At 58.0% G+C, this 19,142-nt stretch overlaps 7 protein-coding genes across 7 annotated transcripts; all 7 read right to left on the bottom strand.

The window, feature by feature from the left end:
• On the bottom strand, positions 1 to 2,160 carry LSCM1_05459 (uncharacterized protein; the record flags this gene model as incomplete). The annotated part of the gene is made up of 1 exon (XM_067322922.1): positions 1 to 2,160. One exon carries the CDS (start codon positions 2,158 to 2,160, stop codon positions 1 to 3), a length of 2,160 nt encoding a protein of 719 aa, XP_067178287.1.
• A 2,035-nt stretch (positions 2,161 to 4,195) lies between these two features.
• Positions 4,196 to 4,432, bottom strand: LSCM1_05458 (uncharacterized protein; the record flags this gene model as incomplete). Its single annotated transcript, XM_067322921.1, has 1 exon — positions 4,196 to 4,432. The coding sequence occupies one exon, from the start codon at positions 4,430 to 4,432 to the stop codon at positions 4,196 to 4,198; it is 237 nt and encodes a 78-aa protein (XP_067178286.1).
• Positions 4,433 to 5,745: 1,313 nt separating this feature from the next.
• Positions 5,746 to 6,135, bottom strand: LSCM1_05457 (uncharacterized protein; the record flags this gene model as incomplete). Its single annotated transcript, XM_067322920.1, has 1 exon — positions 5,746 to 6,135. One exon carries the CDS (start codon positions 6,133 to 6,135, stop codon positions 5,746 to 5,748), a length of 390 nt encoding a protein of 129 aa, XP_067178285.1.
• Positions 6,136 to 7,038: 903 nt separating this feature from the next.
• Positions 7,039 to 7,743, bottom strand: LSCM1_05456 (uncharacterized protein; the record flags this gene model as incomplete). The annotated part of the gene is made up of 1 exon (XM_067322919.1): positions 7,039 to 7,743. The coding sequence occupies one exon, from the start codon at positions 7,741 to 7,743 to the stop codon at positions 7,039 to 7,041; it is 705 nt and encodes a 234-aa protein (XP_067178284.1).
• A 1,291-nt stretch (positions 7,744 to 9,034) lies between these two features.
• LSCM1_05455 (uncharacterized protein) lies at positions 9,035 to 10,756 on the bottom strand (the record flags this gene model as incomplete). The annotated part of the gene is made up of 1 exon (XM_067322918.1): positions 9,035 to 10,756. The coding sequence occupies one exon, from the start codon at positions 10,754 to 10,756 to the stop codon at positions 9,035 to 9,037; it is 1,722 nt and encodes a 573-aa protein (XP_067178283.1).
• A 1,138-nt stretch (positions 10,757 to 11,894) lies between these two features.
• LSCM1_05454 (uncharacterized protein) lies at positions 11,895 to 12,989 on the bottom strand (the record flags this gene model as incomplete). Its single annotated transcript, XM_067322917.1, has 1 exon — positions 11,895 to 12,989. One exon carries the CDS (start codon positions 12,987 to 12,989, stop codon positions 11,895 to 11,897), a length of 1,095 nt encoding a protein of 364 aa, XP_067178282.1.
• Positions 12,990 to 15,988: 2,999 nt separating this feature from the next.
• Positions 15,989 to 17,158, bottom strand: LSCM1_05453 (uncharacterized protein; the record flags this gene model as incomplete). The annotated part of the gene is made up of 1 exon (XM_067322916.1): positions 15,989 to 17,158. One exon carries the CDS (start codon positions 17,156 to 17,158, stop codon positions 15,989 to 15,991), a length of 1,170 nt encoding a protein of 389 aa, XP_067178281.1.
• Positions 17,159 to 19,142: the final 1,984 nt, after the last annotated feature.

Raw genomic sequence — 19,142 nt, 5'->3', positions numbered from 1 at the left:
CTACGACTCATCCGCGGCGGCGCACGCCATACCGAGAGAGACGTTCTCGCGCACCACGCGCGCGGGGATAACGGTGCTGCCGAGCTTTGTGATCTTTGACGTGTCTTCACGCACCACGACTCCGCCGAATTCGTCGCCTACCATCCAGCCGCAGAAGATGGGAAAGTACTTGCCCTCGTACTTCTTCAAGAAGAGACGCTTCTGATACACGACGACGGAGTCGAAAAACTTGCCGGCCGAGCACTCGTTTGTGAAGTCCACCGACTGACTCCGTGAGACAGAGGAGGAGGCCACGAACGACTTGATGGAGAAGTACTGGGACGAGTTCTGCCGGAAAATCCCTTGTGGGGCCGCGTTCAGCTCCGCTGCGTCGGTCACGGGGTCATACATCATGATGTTCTGTCCGGCGCGACCGTTCACGGGCTTGGAGATGTAGTGGTGGGAAATGATGTCCTTGGTGGGCAAAAAGGCTGCTGCGAGGAGGTGCTCGTGGTCCGGGGCCAGAGCGTGCATAAAAGGCAGAATCGCCTTGCTTCCAGTCACGGCCTTCCAGAGCGGCTCGATAACGCGAATGTTGTTGTTAAGGAGGATGTCAGAGAGTGTGGGCCCGCTGCCCGTAGTAGGGATGCTACGCTGGAGGTGGTACTGGCTCAGTACCGTGTCCCACGACCATGTCTTCCACACCAGCTGCACCTCGCAGCCCTCGCTGTCAACAACGATGGGGCGGTTGCTTGGCTCGGCGAGCGGGACGGCGTCGGCGGGAAGGCCATCGCGGTAACGAAAGTCGGCCACTTTCACGCACAGCTTCGTGCGAAACCCCGCCTTCTCTGCGAAGTTCATCATGCACAGCGCGGTATATCGCTCCTCGTCGTCATCGTCAATCATGAAGTGGATCAGCTTGTGCGTGGGACACACATTACTGTTCGACATGAGGCGCGTAAAGTACGCCACAAACTTGGCCCCTAGAAAGGAACCAGTGGACATCCCCTGCGACACGCCATAGTAGCTTGCCATCTTCTCTTGGGTGTTGCAGCACTCCAACAGCGCGCTGGAGGAGTCACAGTTGTACTCGAGCATTGCCACCTTCTTACCGTCATAGCCGAAGTCGAAGCGGCCACTCATTGTGGGCATCGTCTCCCATGAGCGGCGCAGCAGCGGCTGAACCTCTGGAGGTATCCCGAAGTAGCGCTCCAAGAGATCCGCCGAGCCCGTGTCTTCGAGGACTTGGGCCGTGGCAGCCATGGCGACGCGGTGCAGCGACTCCGCCGCACGCCCGATCCGGCACCACATGTCATAGTCGAGAAAGTAGAAGGCGCCGGGCACGTCACAGTCCTGCGCCCGCGCGTCCTCGCCGACATTGCCACCAATCGTGAGGGAGCGCTTCAGATAAAAGTCGCACCGCTCGTCTGGTTGGAGCCACGGCAACTCCACGTGCTTGGGGAACCGCTGGCGCAAAATCGAGCCTGGCCCGGTGACAAGGCGAAACTTGTCGGCCAAATCACCACCGCGAAAGTCATAGTAGGAGCAGTGGAGCGTCACCCACCCCAGCAGCGGGTCCTCATCCACCAGCTCTATCGTGCCAGAGCTGTTGCGCTGCATGGGAACCTCCCGGCTGTACAGCATGTCCTTTGGCCACCGCTCAAAGCCCTGGTTCTGCTCTGCTACTCGCACTGCATCTGGCAGAACCTCCGTCACAATCGCGACGTGGCCAAACGGCGTCGCCTCGCTCCGAGCCCACACAATAATATCTGACACCGCCGGCGCCGGGCCGTGTGACTTGTTGGGGGTCCGCGTGAACGCCGCCGGGGTGCCATCCTGCACGTGCACAAACGGCGCTTTTTCCCTCCAGACATCCTCGGCATCCGGCATGGGCACCATCCAGACCGCCTTGCGAGATGCGAGGTAGCGGCGCGCAAACTCGACGCTTTGCCACTTGACACCAAGCTGCCTGTACGGCGCGGCCGCCTGTGTCTTGCGCTCGAAAGAGCAAAGAGCCTCATATGAGGGCGTGACGGACTCGATGTTACTGAAGTGGAACTCGTCCCCGTTGGACATGACCGGCACACCATCTGGCGTCACACCGATGACCTCATCGAAGGGCATCAATTCAGTACCGCGGTGGTGCGCCCGGTAGTGGTGGTCTTGGGGCAGGGAAGACATGCGCACCTCGCAGAGCCGATAATAAATCTTGAGAGGCAGCTTTCGCTCATAGAAAGAGAATTCGTGCGCCGCCGGGGGGGAAGCACTGAGAGAAGCCGCCTGTTGAATGGAGATGCGCTGGATTACCGTAGTGGTTTCAAACAGGCAGAGAGTTCGACTAAAAAAATGTGAGACGGGCAGCGACCACGCCAGTGAACAACATTACCATGGAGACCGACTTGACAAACCGTTGGTGGCGTCCGCGCGCGTTCGTTTGCGTGTGCAGAATGTGTGTGTGTGTGTGCTGGTTGGATGCGTTCGTGCTTGGGGAAGGGTTCGGGGTGCAACGCGCGGTAGCGGAGAGGAAAACATCAAAACAATCAAAGAGCAATCGAGAGCACACAAGCACAGCGTGGCAGCGAGCGGCGGAGGGGGGAGTGGGGCGCGGGCAAACGAAGAAAAGAGGGACAGAAGAAAGGGTGTCCAGAGCAGGCAGAGCGCGTCAGAGATTATGCGCGCAGTATAGTCAGAGATAGAGAGAGACGTCTGTAGAAGTTACACAACGGCGTCGATGGATAAAGGAAAGTGTACTTAGGTGCGATGGGGAGAGCCAGAATGTCAAACCGATGCGAGGAATGGTTACGATAGTGAAAGAAGGTACACGTATGTGTGGGAGCCATGCTTTTGTGCGTGCGTATTCGCGCAAGTACGCGTGTACGTCAGTGTGACATGATGGGAACCGTCTGAGAGGGTGGCGTACATCCTATAGGTTCCCTCTGCATAGCAGCGGCTACACAATAAGCGCACGGCTTGTACCGTGAACAGGAAACGGCAGAATAAGCGACAGCGGTGTAGGTTACCAGACTTTCCAGCTGATGTGTAGCGTACGATGCCTTCAGTCGCTTCGAGCGTTATGCTATTTCTGACAGGCGCAGAGTCGTGGTCTCACGTAAGCAGCTTCGCTACTTTCTTACGCCCACAGTGGCTACACCTCCCCTAATGTGTCTACATATTTACGCATATATTTATATATACTGCACCTGTGCGTCTTTACGGCACCGTTTAGCGCTAGCCGGCAATGCACTGCCACGTCGCCCTCCCCCATGCCCACCACCGGGCAGGAAGTTCCGCATCTACACCGACGCGTACTGTCGGTGAGGGTCGGAAATGAGTGCTTCGTGTAAATGCGCGAATTTCGGCGAGCGCCGCCGCTTCTGTACCGCCGATGCAACACTAAAGTGGCATCGACATGAGCACTCGGCAGCTGAGAGAGAGAGACGCGTACGCGTACCTGCGCAGTGGCATGGCCCCTATCCTCCTCCTCAGGCTTGCGCAGGGAAGTTTACCCTTTAGAGAAAAGGAAACGAGCTCGGGATGCAACGAGTGATGCGCTAATGCGAGTGGAGGAAGCTCAGCATCGCAGCAACAGCTCAGGGGGCGGAGAGGGGGGGCGAGAGCGGAGTGAGGGAAATCCTCAAAGGGATAGGCGCAAAGGGGGAAAATCGACGAAGAGAGAGGGGGTGGCCGTGGCATAAGGCACATCGAAGTTGTCCAATGAAGCTCATCCGTACGCCCAGAAAGAGAGGGGGGAGTCTTGGCATACCGACACACAGAGACACATCTGTAAGAAGGACCCAAAGAGGTAAGAGGGCGGAAGACAGGGAAGGGGTAACGAAATGAGGACTTACTACAGAGCGGGAGAAGGGTGGAGAGAGAGAGGGAGCGTCGCAATCGTATGCACAAACATGTGGACGCGTGTGGGTGTGTCTGTGTGCGTGCCGTGTGGGAGGGTGTGCAGTGGAGAGGAGAGAGGAGCTCCACTGCTGTGCAAGGAGCGTGGCGGAAAGGCACCACGCGTTAGGTAGCCAAACGAAGAAAATAAGGGTAAGGAGGAGAAGGGGGGGCGGAGGCGGTGTGGCTGAGCCGCAAGAGCACACAGCAACGAGCATGCAAGCGACCTCCGGTGAATGCTGTCCAGCTGCGTCTCGCCCACCGCCTCCTCCTCCTTCACGCCTTTGATCGATCTTTTTTCATAACGAAAGCCCCCGTCTGCCGACTACTCGCTCAGCGCAAGCTCGCGGTAGAGCAAATATCCGCCAACGGTGAAGTACACGGAGATACATAGCACCAGAAATGCGCCGGCGAGGTCAGTCAAGCGGTCTGTGGTGTCCTTGGAGTAGACAACAGGGGCGTTCCCAACGCACTTGGCGATCCAGGAAACGTTCTTCGGCCTCTTCGCAGCCTTGGCCTGCGCTGCCCTCATGGCTGCTGCTGCTTTTGACGCGTGCGACATGACTGGCGCCGTGCGGCAATGAACCAATGCTTCGCGTAAAGCGGCTTTTTCTTGGCTGCGTGGAAGCGATGGTCTCTTTCGCCTTTTCGCTCTGGGTCAGTTGGTAGACGAGTCGCCTCAGCAGAGAGAGGAGGGCGGAGAGGGTGGAACGGAGAGCGCTCAGTAAGAATAGCAAAGCAGTCCAGTGCAGTGAGAGGGGAGGGGGCTTAAGGAAGGCGACGTAAATGATCGTCGCACCTTCAGACTGTTGTGAGAGAGGGGAAGGGAAAAGGCAGTCGACTAAAGATGCTTGAGCGGCTGCAACGAGGCGCCATCACTTGTTGGAGCGCGGGGATGTTGGCGAGTGAAGGGCACAAAGACAAATGCAGTCGCACACCGAAGACCGCGAACGCGGGTGCGAGTGCGAGTATGCGCGGGTGCGTAGAGTTAAGGGGCGCACAGAGAAAAATGAAGGTCGCATGTACGTCAAAGACGAGGTGAGAGGTACAGAAAATAGCGCATCGCGATGGGAAAAGAAGCCGAAGCGCAGAATGCAGCGCCTACGCATGCCAAATAGAGACATGAGTGATCAGTGTGGCCCACCTCAGCCTCCCTTGGAGCGGTGTGACGAGAACCTCTAGTGTCTTTCCCAGTGTCGGGTGATAGGGGCATGTCGCCCTCAGGGCAGAGCAACCACAGCACCAGGGGAGGGTCGCCATGGTCCACGGCACAACAGCACAAAAAAAGGGTCCACGCAGCCCGCCTGGCGGAGAGAGGATGTGGCGCACTCGCCCGACGGATATTTCCGCTGCTTTTTCGTTGTTGCCATCTCTGCATCTCCTGTGTGCATATGCATGTGTTGGCGCACTGGACTCTGCGCTCGTGGAATGCACTCGCTGCCACAGCTCTGACACCCATTCACGCAACCAGGCAAGCTCACACATAAAAGAAAAGCGCCGATTGTTGCTTTCGTGGACAACACGCAGGTTTGCTCTAGGTGCCTGAGGGCCTACAATGGGGTTCAACAAAGCAATGGTGCGCAGTTCGGTGGGGAGGAGGAGAGGAGCATCTATACGTTACGCGAATAATTTATTCGTGTAGGTCTCCAAAAAAGGGGGAGGCGCGACGAGAGGGAAGCGGCTCAAGAGAGACGCATGGCGCTCTAAGAAAGGAACAGAAGGCGGAAAGAGGGCACGGGAGCCCCGCTTTGCTTCGACAGAGGCTTACCCACTCCTCGATCGAAGTTGCGCGGCGCCCACAAGCCAAAGGGACAGGTAGCGATGCCTATGGCCCCGTCTACACACACACCGACCTCAGTGCAACGAGCAGCTTTCTCACTGCTTCGCAGTCCACTCACGGTAGAAGGCATAGCCTACCCATGTAAAGTACACCGTAATACAGGTTACTAGAAAGGCCTTCGCTATGTCTGTCATCTTCTCTGACACACCAGCGGAGAATAGATGCGTGACACAGCGCTCCAGCACAGGCTGATGCGACGAGGCGCTGATACTCGTTCGCTGCGCCGTGACATCATTCGACGCACGCCTCTCCCGCGCACGCGCAATGGCCTCATCGACCAGTCGCTGCACAGCTGCCGGGTCCGGTGGGGGCAGGGATGGGCTCTTTGCCGGTTCGCGGCCGGACGGACGCGGCGACGACTTCCGTGACGACTTCGAAGCGGACCGCGACTTCGAGCCGGAAGCGGATTTTCGGCGCGGCGGCATGTCTGAGAGGACGCCCGGAAGAGCTCTGTGCGAGAAGAGCACTGAATCGTGCGGGCAAAAAAAATACTGAGAAAGGTCAAGCTCGGCGGCGGCTGACAAAGTGAGGAGATGTGAACAAAGTTATGGCGAGGGTATGGACAAATACGCCAACGCTCACGCGCACGGAGAGAAGCACAAAGAGGGAGTTATCAAATCACGCATGGGCGCCGAGGGGCGTCAGAAAAAGATGAAGCAGAGGAGGCGAAGAGCAAAGAGCGCCACAGGGACGGAGGAGGGACACGCCCCGGGGCACTCCCATCGCGTGCGGCAAAGGCCTACCAGGTGCACACAGAGAAAAGAAGTCCAGGTAGCTCATGGCAGCATACCTTGGTCTTCGTAGAGATCCGCGTGTGGTGGCGGCGCCGTGTTCAGCCTCTCAAGTGTACAGATGCGGCACTACAGAGACGGAGAGAAAAGTCAGCTGAGCAGTTAAAGGCAGAGGATGACGCTCGACGGGACGCAGACTCGCCCCGCTCTCAGCTCGGAGGCATTTGTTTTTTTCGTTGCCACTTTTTTTCCCGTGAGTCGAGTGTCTACTGCAAAAAGTTGAGATCCCCCACACCGTCGGCCCGTGGCTGCGCCTGACGGGTACGCGGTTTCGCATCTGCGTACCCACGCGCCAATGCGCCTGAGATGCGGGAACCCACCACTCGCAGATAGAAGCGGGCGTGAAGGTATGGGAGAGAAAAAGGCAACACCTATGAGAGGGCGGTGCGGGCAAGGCAAGAGGCGAGGAGACACGAGAAGAGGAAACTTCTCGGCAGATACGCATACTCCAACGCGCAGCGGCGGGGAGAACAGGGAAAGTAAGGCCTTGTGCGGCACCAAAAAGAAAAAATAGCGACACGCCCACATGCACGGGCGCTACTCCAGCCTGGAAATAAGACCGAGCAGCTTCGGCAGGTACACTTTCACACTGCCCAGTATTGGGAAATCGTGCAAGATACCTTTCTCCTTGTAAAAGCGAAGGAGCGGCATCGCGACGGCGCTGTACTCATCGTGGCGTTTCGTCACTACATCGATTGCATCGTCCTTTCGAGTGATAAGAGGCTTTGTACAGCCGCACTTGTCGCACACACCATCCACCTTGGGCCTGAGGGGATCCATCTTTATCCCTCCCTCGTCGATAGAGGCCAGGTTGTAGACGAATCCGCAGTCCGGGCAGGAGCAGCGCGATGAGAGCTTCTTGATGATCACGCTGCGCGGCTGAGTGAAGTTGATGACATGGTCTATCTTGATGTCTCCTGAAGTCCACAGCGATGTTGCCTGGGAAAGGTTACGCGGGTAACCGTCCAAGATGTACCCATTCGGGCGTTCTTTGTCCACTGACAGCGAGGCGATGTGCTGCAATACCATATCAGCGATGAGCTCATCGGGAACAAAGAAGCCCTTTTCAATCAGCCCTTTCACCTGCCTGCCGATTGGCGTTCCCTTCGCCACCTCCTTCCGCAGAAGGTCTCCGCTAGAGACAGCGTGGCACCCAAGCGACACGGCTGCGCGACTGGAGTAAGTCCCCTTCCCTACGCCCGGCGCACCGACGAACAAGAGCCGCAGAAACTTGCCCGCCATGCCAAAACGCTTCGCGCGGCTACACGCAAATAAAGAGGGAAGAAGGGCGCAGCACAGACTATTGTGCTCATCCAGTGCACGTCCGCTCTGAAGGGCTGGTACTGCTGTCCGTCCGTCGTGTGGTAGCTGCGGTTGTTGCGGTGGGAATCAACGCTGTCCGTGATGTTCCGGGTGCACCGAGCCTACAAGGGAGAAAGAAATGAGGAGCGAGGGAGATGGCAATCCGATGTACGAGGATTTGTGGCGCACCACATGATGGTGGGTGGGTGGGTGAAGGTCCGCACGACCACACGCAGTAAGTGCGGCAGGAGAGGCAGTGGTGGATAACAGCAGGTGTCGGTAAGTTCGAGTGCGAAGGAAGAAGAGGTTCGGCCACAGCCCTTACTGGCGTGGCACGAGGGGGGGTCTCCTCCGCGTTCTTTCCCCCCCCCTATAGATAGATGACGCACCCGGACGAAACAGGCAGCAAGTTCAGAGCCGTGCTGCGCTCGCCCTCTAGCGCCTTGAGAGCGCGCCCCCATTCCAACACCGAGCAAAGACCATAGCCCCCTAACACGGAAGAAGAAGCCGCATAGGACAAGCGCTGCCTGCGAAAACATGGAGCAGTCACCGTCGCGCAAGCAGATACCTGTCGCCGGTCCCTCGCAGCACTACAGAGACACGTATAGGAAACCGTATTCCTACTTGGGTAGGCAAGCCTGTGCGCGAGCAAATACAGTGCCCTCGGCTCACCGATCATGTAGGTGCCTCATCCTTCACACCTCTCAGCTTCGTGGAGGATGTTCGAGACCGAACCGCCTCTGTTCCACGTTTGCGTCGAAGTCCGCCGTCAGGGGAGGGGTCTCAACGGAGCGATCCGCTAAGAGATGGAAAAAAAGGAGGGAAGAAAGCACAAACGTTACTCGACTGGATCGCTCGCGGGTACGCGTTCACAGGTCCTTTGCCGCCATAGCCGGCGTGGAGGGGCAAAAGCAAGCGATGGACGAACAGGGGCGCACCCCGCTCTCCCCCGGTGGCCGCCACCGTCACAGCTCCTGCCGCCCCCCTCGTGCAACGCGCTCCTCTGTAACAAGTGCACCTGTGCACTTCCCACAAGGCTTAGGAAGAAGGAAAGAACGCGGCCTCCCACTCAGACCTCCCCCCCTCCTCCTTCGCCACGGGCACCTCCTCGCGCTTACGCATATCCACTTTGTTAGTCACATTAAAGCTGGTGTAATCTGCCGACAGGCGCAAGCGCACCACACGTCAGCGAGCCAACAGGGCGGCTGACTACCGCCGATGCGATACAGGCCTAAATCTTCTTGGCCCGCTTCGTAAGATTCGTCTTGACTCGCGCGCCCTCCACTGCAGCAGCAGCAGCAGCGGCCACGGACACCTTCGACCCCTTCCGTTTGTCTGCTGCGGGGAGCGCTGAGGGTCTATGGCTGCCATTTTCACGCTTGACGCGCTTCGTCGGCGCCACAGCAGACTCCTCCTCTCCCTCTGCGCCATCCCCACGCTCTCGCTTTCCCTGTGCGGGTGCCAACTTGGACAAAGACTGCACCTCCTCCGCCGAAAGTTGAATGGCAGCCTTGTACAGTGGCTCGTGATGCATAACGTGGAGAATTTCGCGTGCGATAAGCGCAGCGTGGTGGCGGTTCAGTTTGGCACTGTTGGCTTCGTTAGTAGCATACTGCAAGAATGCCTTGACCAGCATCGGCAGTGCTGCAAGGTGGGATGTGATAGCGGACTTGCTGCATATCTCTACCGTCTCGGCGCCAAGCGTCGACGTGAGCCACGTGTGGTGATTCCACTCCTTATTCTCCATAGAGAAGAGGTTGTGCTCATGCCAGTTGGGGAGCAGAAACTTCCACTTGCGCTCCTCGTGCGGGGTGAGCAGGTGCATCAGAATCTGGTAGCCGTAAGGGCTGTTGACTACCTGCCCTATGTGTTCCGCTAGGTCGCTAGCAACATACTTCTTGAGCATCTGTGCGTCGTACAGGAGGTCAAATAGGCGAGCAATAACCGGGGCGGCATACTTGCTGGTGCTAAGCTCCCCCAGCTGTGCGTTGAAGCTGCTCAAAACCTCTTTGCGCCTCTTTGGCTCTGTCAAGGAGAAGGCGAGGGAGGCGAGAGGGGCGCCTTCCCGGGTGACTGCAATAGCGGCCATGTGCGGGCGAAGTGTGTCGCACAGCTCACTCACCTCGTCGCGTGTGCCGCAGCGCACGTAGGCGCCGACGAGTCGCTGCACAAAGGGGTACCCTATGGCCCCCTTCTGCGATACGAGCTTGTCGCTGAGGTCAAAGAGACGAGTGAGAAGGCGCCGCTGAAGCGACGGGTTCTGCTTGAGGACCTGCTCCACGTCTGGATACCCCGGCCACCGCTTCATCACTGCAACGTTGTCCTTAAATACAGCCAAAAGCAGGAGACTACGGTCCCCTGGGCTGCACCAGCGACTGCTGTAGACTGAGTGGAGCGCCCCGATGCCGAACTTATGCGTCACAAGCTGCGGCACCGACGGTACCACCTGCGTCATCAGTTTGCTGTAGGCCTCGTGTGGGGCGTGGCGCACCAACGCGCAGACAACGAAATGCGCGTAGGCGTCGGTCGCGTAGGTGGCGAAGTCCTTCGAGATCCACTTTAAGATCTTGCCGACCTGCTCCCCCGAGCCATACTTGATCATGGACTGCACCACTCGGCTCACGCTGGGCGTGCGCACGAGGTTCGCGAACTTGGGCTCGATGAGATGTATGAGCTTCTCCACCATGGGATACTTGTGCTCGTATGCAGTCTTCTTGCTCGCGGGCGCGGCGGCCTGCTCCTCTGTGCGCTCCTCGATTGTACGCAGTTTCTCCCAAAGGCGTAGTATCTCGCCATGCTCCGACGACATCTTCAGCGCATGCTTTTCAGATGCATCGAGTACGCGGCCCTCCTTCTTCTTGATGAGAGCGCTCTTGGTCAGTCGCTCCGACTGAGGAAGCTTCCGGAGGCGCTCCTCTCGCGCCTCCTGCCTCTTCACGTTCGTGCGGCCCATATGTGATGACGGCGTGCACACAAAGATGCCGAGCAGACGAACGGGGTGCCGAAAGGGGAGCAGCCGCAAGAGGGGGGGTGCAGAAGACGGTGGCTGAGTGTGATCGAAAGTGGGGAGCGCGTGTGTTGGTGAAAGCCGCCGATGAATTGGCGCGGTGAGAAATGAAAAAAATAGCAGAGGGGGAGCCGAAGGAGTTCAGTGGTTCACATGAGGCGCTCACGTCTCTGTCATTTGCAGAGCACACACGCAGCCTCACTCTGCCCCCCGGCCCTGGCACAGAGACCACAAGCGCCTCGCGATGCGAAGCAGCAACGCACCGACTTACTCCCCTGGCCGCTGTCCTAACCTCCAAGGCTACACATCAGCATTGCACGTCGTCTCACGACTGCTACCATGTGTGCAGGTTTCCACGCGGTACGCCTCCTCCCCCTCAGGGTGAGCTAGGCTCCCCACACCAGCGGGCAGAGTGGGGTCCTGGCGAGATACATCCTCGTAGCCACCCCGTGTGGTACATACACAATTCCGCGCCACCATCAGCGGTGGTTCGGCATTGGCGAATCGAAAGGCTTCTCGGTGCCCTCACGCAGAGAGATTGTGTGTGAGGCACTGCACCCCTGAGATGCGGCATGCTGAGAGGTGTGTCCCTGCTGCCAGCAGCGAAGGTGAGAGAGAGAGAGGGTGGCGGGGGCAACGGAGAGAAGGAAAAAACGGCGAAGTGGCGATGTGACCGCATCATCCTCTCTTTGACTGCTTCACACGCAACAGTATTTGTCCTCGTCACCGGTGCGCCACAGGAGCCGTTCTTTCCGTTTGCACCGGCGCATTCCTGAGTGCTTCGAATCTGCAGCAGCTGCACCGTATATTGCTGTGGCAACGCCGGCGTGCACAAGAGCGCAGAGGGAAGAGGAAACGGGAGAGCGCAAACACGATCAGGCGCAATCGGAAGCTGAGGGGCAGGCAGCCTGCAGAGCAGCAGCAAGGAAAAGGAGAGCGTCTTTCGCAAAGGCGCGAAGCGCACACTGTCCCCTACCTCCTCTTTTACATCCACATGCAGACCCCACTCAGCATCCCTTCCGCGGTGTCAACGCAGCCGCCAACGCACCCACCCAAACAAGCATGCGCATGGGGCCCTTTCAAGCTAGCGCGGCTGCACTTTCAGCGCACCGCGCTCACCATAAATACACCGCTCCAGGGCTTTTCGAGCTTGCTTGATGCGACTACGTAACGCATGCAACGCAGCGCACTCGATGCGCGCCATGGATACGTGATGCTGAAAGAGTCGCTCCTGTCGGTCGACCGTTTGCACCTCCTCCAAGAACACATCCAGCTTCTCCTCTAGGGCAACGTAGGCGGTGTGCACTGCAGCCTGGCAAGTTGCCAGGGCGTCGTTGAGGCGTATACGCTCCTCATAGTTTCGCTTGAGCACCGTGCTAGCTGGCAGCACGCACTTCACCTTGGCACTACTGCGGGCGTGCTCGACCCACTTAGCATGACAACAAAGCGAGTTGCCCGGGCGCGTGGCGGTCACGGCAGCCAACGTCGCTTTCATCTCCGTCACGCCACTCTGGAGAAGCCTCTCGTACTCGCGCCACTTCTGCACTGCCGCCTGGATATCCGCGGCAGTGAGAGCACCAACGAGGTGCACCGTGCTATCATCGCCGCGCACAAAGGCATCCACGTCGGGCGGGGCTGGCGCAGGGCTTCGATCGGGTTTGGCCCTCTTGCAGGGGCGGCCGACGTGGCTAACCTCCTGCGTGGCCGAGTCGCGCACAAAGACGTCTGCTTCTGCTCCAGCAGCAGCCACGAAAAGTGACAGGAGTTGCTGCGAGGGTGTCTGCGAGGAGCAGAGGGAGGACGATTGGGAGCCAAGCCAGCACAAGAGTTGACATATCACGCCTTCTACGCTCGTATCACGCGCATCAGAGCGGCTAGCGGCAACCTCGTCCGCATAGGCCTCAATGGGGTCGGACGCTGACCTTGAAGACGACGGCGAGCCGGGAAGTGCTGCCGCAGAGTCGTCCGCGGTGGCTGAGGCCTTTGGTAGGGCTGCAGATGGGCCATCCCCGAAAGGATGAGGCAGGCTTCGACGCTTGACTCCAAGATGTTCGAGAGTGGATAGAACAGAGCCCTCCATGCGCCGCAGATCGAAGAGGAACGATAGCAACGGGTCAACGACGGCTGCAGGAGCGCCATAACGGAAGGCGTGGCTATTTTCACCGCCGCCCAAGGACATCTTCGACCTGCAGCGGGAATTCAGCAACGTGTGGGTGGGGGCGTTTGCGTACCTCTGGGAGTGCGCTAAGCGACGTCCTGGGAGCCGAGGGCGTGGAAATGCGGCGTGTCGACCTGAACGATGGCCCACTAGAGGGCTCTCGAAACTAGTGAGGCAGAGGCACCGCCGCTTCTGCTTCTACTTCTGCTGCCTCGGCACCTGTCTCCGTTAAGTTGCGCGCGCGTTTGCATGGGCCGTCAGAAGAGTGAGAAGCGCAAGCGTATGAGTGCGCGTGTACGAGAACGTAGACGTGGAATTCAGATAAGCGGCACCTTCGTTCTGATTAAGCGAGAAAGAGAGGGAGGGGGGAAGGAGGCAACGGAGGAATACAAGGGAAGGGTGGCGCTCGGCAGACGGGCGGTCGAGGTAAGGTACGCGGCTGACCATGCGGGCAGAAGCGAGGCGGGGAGACACGAAAAACGCATTGGACTAACGCGCACAGCAGCACAGATGGCAGAAGTGACTGAAAAGGTAGAAGAGAGACAACTCTGTTGCCGATTTATCCGCATCGCACACGCTGTTCAGGGACTGTGCCACCTTTTACAGGCAGAAAGCGGCTGTCCTTTTGAAGAGGGCGATGCAGTCCGCTGCGAGGACGGCGGTAGCTGCGTGTACTGCTGCCAATGCGGGCGCGTGACAGTCGATGTAAGCTGCATCAGAGAGCCGTTTCACCTACGTACGCCACACGAGCACACGCATATATATATATGCATGTATAAATGCCTACGCACATGATACGGCGCCCGTAGAGGCCTAAAGTGGCATACACACATGACGGCACACCATATCACGCGCTCTATCTCGGAGCAGAACCTTTCAAGGCACAAGCCGGGCAGTATTTCTCTCTGCTCTCTGCAACGCAGATGCCCATCCACACAGGCGAAATTCTCCGACCGCACGCGCATGCAACACAAAGAAGAAAAAGACAGACAGCTGAGTATATACACACAGAGACACAGAGATACCATAAAGGGACGAATGCTGATGCGCCCTCCCTCTCCACCGGCTGCTACAGACACGGGTAAGATACCGACACTCTCACGTTCCAAGAGCACGCCGCCCCAAACGCTCACATTGTTCGGAGCATAGCTCTATCTCACAAAGACAAGAACAAAAGGGGAAAGGAGGATGTCAATCGGTAATAGAAGTGTATTTGTGTGTGTGTGTGTGTGTTCTAGAGAGAAGACCTCTGTGATTGGGGTGCGCCGTTACTGCGATGCCCACGCACGCGCTGCGTCAGATCGTACAACGATCCTGCCTACCCACACTCCGGCCTTGCGGAAACTTCCCCCTGCAACGCACCCACACGTTTGTGTGGCAAAGAAGTCGTAAGGCAGAGGCGTGCGGATACACGTGGATGTCACACACACACACACACGTTGACGCGCGTGGCGGTACCACCAACTCTCCAAGTGACCAAGGGGGGCGAAGGAAAGGGTGCGGCTGGCGACGGTCAAGAGAGAGATGACAGGCTCGACGTTGAAGAGATCGGCAGTGAAGGTGCTACGCGATCAGAGGGAATGGCGGAGCGATCCTTGTTGAGGGAACTGCTCTCAAGCCGCGCACTTGCAGATATACGCACATGAAGACCCAGCAGCGCATGTGAGCCTGACCACCCCGTACAAAATCACTCGCCGATGGGCACGGTGGCAACCACGATTAGCGAATGAAGACGAAGAAACGAAATCTGTGCATGCGTGCGCACATCGAAAAATGGCGAAAAACACGGAGAGCCAGTAAAGCACCAAAGCAAAGGACACACCGGTGATGTGCGCGTACAAACAGCCACGGGAGAAGCGCCGCCCCGCCGGATACGAGAAGGCGACGGTGAACTACAAAAAAGGGGAAAAGGGGGTATGGGAGAGATTTTGACGGGATATGAAGGGCGGGTGGCCGGCCCGGGCCACTGGGCGGCACCGGAGAGAGGTGAAGGGGACCGTGGGAGGTCGGGAGATGAGAGAGAGAGCGAAACAAAAAAAACATCAAGAAGAAGTGAAGGAGCGTACACCGATATCGCACTGCTGCATACCCCTCTCCTCGCGCCTACAGCTGTTTGGAGAGAACGAGAGGGAAACTGCTTGCTGCATGCGCATCGACTGCACCAGAACTCGGCGCGACGAGAGGGAGAGAGCACATTTTAGTGGTGACGCCCGCAGATGGGAAGAGATGCAGGCGGAGGCACGTCAGTGCATACACACACACATACACCCTACGCTGTTGCGAGAGGAGTGCTGATAGCAGCGGGTAAGAGATCCGAAACAAAATGAGCAAATAAATAAATGACTGCACGGCTGTAACGACGACAGGCGCAGCATGAAGAAAGGCGGGACGGCGGGGCGGCGAGAGGGAAGGCAAAATAACCTGAGTAGACAGATGATCAAAAGTGTGGAGGACGTGAGAGGGGCTGAGACGGCTGACGTCAGGCGTGCGTTGAGGTGAAGGGGGAAGTAAAGGTGCGCACACGAGGGAGAGAGCGATCGCGCTCGGATGAAGAGTGGGCCATCACTTCCCTTTGTAAGTGCTCACACGCGTCACGCAAAATCCCTTCTGCGTAAGCGTATGCGTGCACGAAGTCTCGCACGCGCGCGCTGAGATGTAAGAGCGGCTTGACGCTGCCCTCCTCACTGGCCACGTGCACAAGAGCCCCGCTTCTTCTGTGATCGTGGCTTTGATATGCAATCGTGCACGCGCCCGTAAGGGAGTGTGCGCTCGCATTCGCTGTAAAGTGCGTGGCGTCTGCTGTTCGTTCGTTGCAGTCGCCCGCCCCTCCACAGAAACGTCAGGGAGGGAGAGAAGGCGGAGAGTGCGGGTAAAATGTACAAACAGCGCAAACAAAAAAAACGGTAAGACGGTGAAAAAGGGGGAAAAGGGGGAAAACGCGCTGTTGTCCGCTCTCCTGCTCTGATACGCTTTCGCTTGTCGTTCAGCCTTCGGACGGCGAGCTCACGCGGCGCGACGCGTCAGCTGCTGTTCAGGTGACTGTCAGCTGTGCAGGAAAACCCGCCAAACAGCTGCTGCTGGCCAGCATTGAGTTGCGAGCTCTGTGCTGGCGTGTTCACGACCTGATGAGGATTCTTCACAGAGGTCGAGGCGCCCGTGCCCACGGTCTTGCGTGCAGCCAGCATTTCCTCGACCGACGGCAGCGGGGTCCAACGCGGCGGGTTGACCTTGCGCTGCATCACGTCCTCGAAGTTGATGCCGTTCCAGTACGGGTGCATCTTCACCTCGTGGCCCTTGATGCGGCGGCTGGGATCCTTGACCAGCAAGCGGCTGATCAGGTCCTTGGCTTCCGGCGACACTGTGACGCCACTGGGGAAAGACAGGTCCGAGTACAAGATGTTGTCGAACACCTCCGTCATACTTCGGCCGTTAAAGGGGGTGCGGCCGCACAGCATGCGGTACAGCAAGATTCCAAAGGACCAAAAGTCTACCGCGTTGGTGTACTCGCGCTGGCGCAGCACGTCAGGCGCCACGTAGAACGGCGACCCGACAAATGAGTTGGCGCGCAGGTCCTTGTCCGATACATCCTGACCGTCCTTATGAAAATCCTTGGAGAGGCCAAAGTCCGCAAGAGCACAGTGGCCCTCGCCATCCAGCAAAATGTTCTCTGGCTTCAGATCTCGATAGATGACGCTGTGCTTGTGCAGGCACATTATGGCCAAGAGAATCTCGGCGCCGTACAGCTGCGCCGTCAATGGGTCGAGCTGCTTCTTCGGGACGGAGTTCATGTACTTGTCGAGGTCGCCACCGGGCATATAGTCCATCACGAAAAAAAGCTTATGCTCCGACTGGAAGGTCCAGTACAGCTTCAGGAGGTAGGGGTGGTTCAGGCGGGTGAGCACGTTGCGCTCTGTGAAGACGTCCTGTACGCGCTTGTGGTCGAGCAACCCTTGTTTGTTGATCACCTTCATGGCGTAGTACTTGTTCGTGGACAGACGGCGGCACAGCACCACATAGGCGAAGGAACCCTTTCCGAGCACGTCGAGGGTTTCGAAGTCGTCTTTGGTCAGTTTTTCCTGCGTTATCTCAGGGGCTTCCGCGTGCCTCTCCTCTGCGGCAGGCGCCGCCTCAGACTTCTTCTCATCGTCCTTGTCTTTCTTGTCCTTCTTCCGGAAGAGCTTCATGAACATCTTGACAGGTGGGGGTGCTTCGACGTCGTACAGGGGAAGTGCAGTTGGGGGATGAACGAGAGAGAGCGACGGCGAGAGGGAGACTGTTCGGACGAGCGCGGAAGCTTCCGTCGAGTGAAACGAACAAAAAAAAAGCAACGTGTGCCGAATGCTGCGCGGGTAGAGGGACGCTGATGTTGGCCCGATGGGAGACAGCACTCGCACCAAGGGGCAAAGGCGGCGGTGCGCGTAGGCGAGTGAATGTTGGGAGCTTCACCAGAGCTGCAACCGAAAGTGTCACCCAGGGGAGAGCGCGCCGTGGAAGAAAAGAAAAGTGTCAAAACGCAAACGAAAGCGACGGAAGAGACAGCCAACGATATGGCAATAGGCGATGGAGGGGATCGCTCGCAAATGTGCGCCGGCGTGTGCACGAGTGAGGAGGAGAGGAGGGGTATGCGCCACAACCAAAATGGGGAAAGGGCGAAGGACTGGTCCGCCCCTCTTCGTTTTCTTTGTCGCTGTCGCAGTTGCTAATGTGATTCGTCGGGGAGCTTCTTGGCGTGCACGTGCGTATTGGAGAGCGTGGGCGAAGGAGAGGGAAATACAGAGACACGCACAGGAGCAGGAGACGGGCGTGTCTTGCTGCTGTGCGGTCCTCCCTCTGTGTGAATAAAGTTGGTGGAGGCGTCAAGAGGGGTGCGCGCGCGTGTTGTCCTATCGACGACGCTCTTTGGGGTTTCTCTCTCTCTTTCTTCGCTCGACAGTGTTGCTGTCGGACGTCCCTCTGCTCTGCGCGCCTTTCGCTTTCAGATGAAAATGCGATCGGTCGCTTTCCTTCAGAGCGAAAAGAGGGGTGAAAAGAGGGCACCGTACGCCGAAGTGAGGGAAGGGAAGCGGGTGAGGAAGGCTGGAGAGTGAAGCAGACGTCAGCGGTATGTCCAAATCCGTGCGTGGCCGAAGCTTTGGAGGAAGAGGGTGGCCAAGAGAGCACAAGTCGTTCTTTACCACCAGAGGAAGGAGGGGGGCGGTGTGCCACGGCAGAGTGAACGAAAGAGCGCACGGCTGTGTGTATACGGACAGAAACTGAGCGAGAGGAAGAGGAAGGAGAGAGGCGCGCGCAGGCGGACAAGCACAAGAGCACACACAAACGACACACGCAAAAACTTTAAAGCACAGTTAGCGAGAAGAAGAGGACAACGAAGAGAAGGAGAGAGGGAGAGAGGAGACAACGCGACGGGGAGCAAGTGAACGAAAAAAAAAAGAGACACTCAGGGGAGTGTGGGGCGGTGGACGCAGGGCTGTGAGGAGCAGAGACCCGTTCTGTCTGGTGACCGGGAGAATGGGGAGGGGGCAGAGAATGATGAAGAGGAATAGATGCAGAGACGGCGCACGCAGTTCTATGCAGTGTGGTAAGGGAGAAAGGGAATTCAGCGTATGGCCAAAGAAAGACGTCGAGATGAGATGAGATGAGGGGGGATTGCAATGCAGGTGAGCTGTTAGAGAGAGAGGGAGAAAAGACGGCCACGCAGGAGGTGGGAAGCACGTGGGCGATAAGGGAGGTGTCCGTGAAACCTGCTGAGAAAGAGCCGCCGCACCACACCAGTGCTCGTGCCAGGAGGGCAGAGACGAAACGCCAGTACGGCCACTGTAGCCGGAATAGCCGGGCACCGTACATCAGACGTGTTCGACCGTGTACGACGTTTTTCATCTCTAAAAACGCTGCTGGTTGTCCGTTTCAGAAGGTTGCGCGTCGGTGGTGAAAGAAAGGGGGAGAGGTTCCTCTTCAAGCGGCATTGGGGAGAGCGCATCTACAACCAGCATTAGCAGAGCGGGGGATATAACAAGCGCACAGAGCTATCACCAGTGCATACACCCATGACCCTCAGAAAAGGGGGGATGATAGAGTCGCGCAGACGGAGGAACACACGGCAAAAGGGAAAGCATGCGAGATGCGCCTAAGCCCCCGAGAGACGGGCCAGAAGGGCACAGAAAGGCAGAGAGAGAG

Source organism: Leishmania martiniquensis, chromosome 25 (assembly GCF_017916325.1).
Source record: "Leishmania martiniquensis isolate LSCM1 chromosome 25, whole genome shotgun sequence".
NCBI lineage: Eukaryota > Euglenozoa > Kinetoplastea > Trypanosomatida > Trypanosomatidae > Leishmania > Leishmania martiniquensis.
Note: the sequence above shows the minus strand (reverse complement) of the source record. Positions and strands in the feature narration are given on the sequence as shown.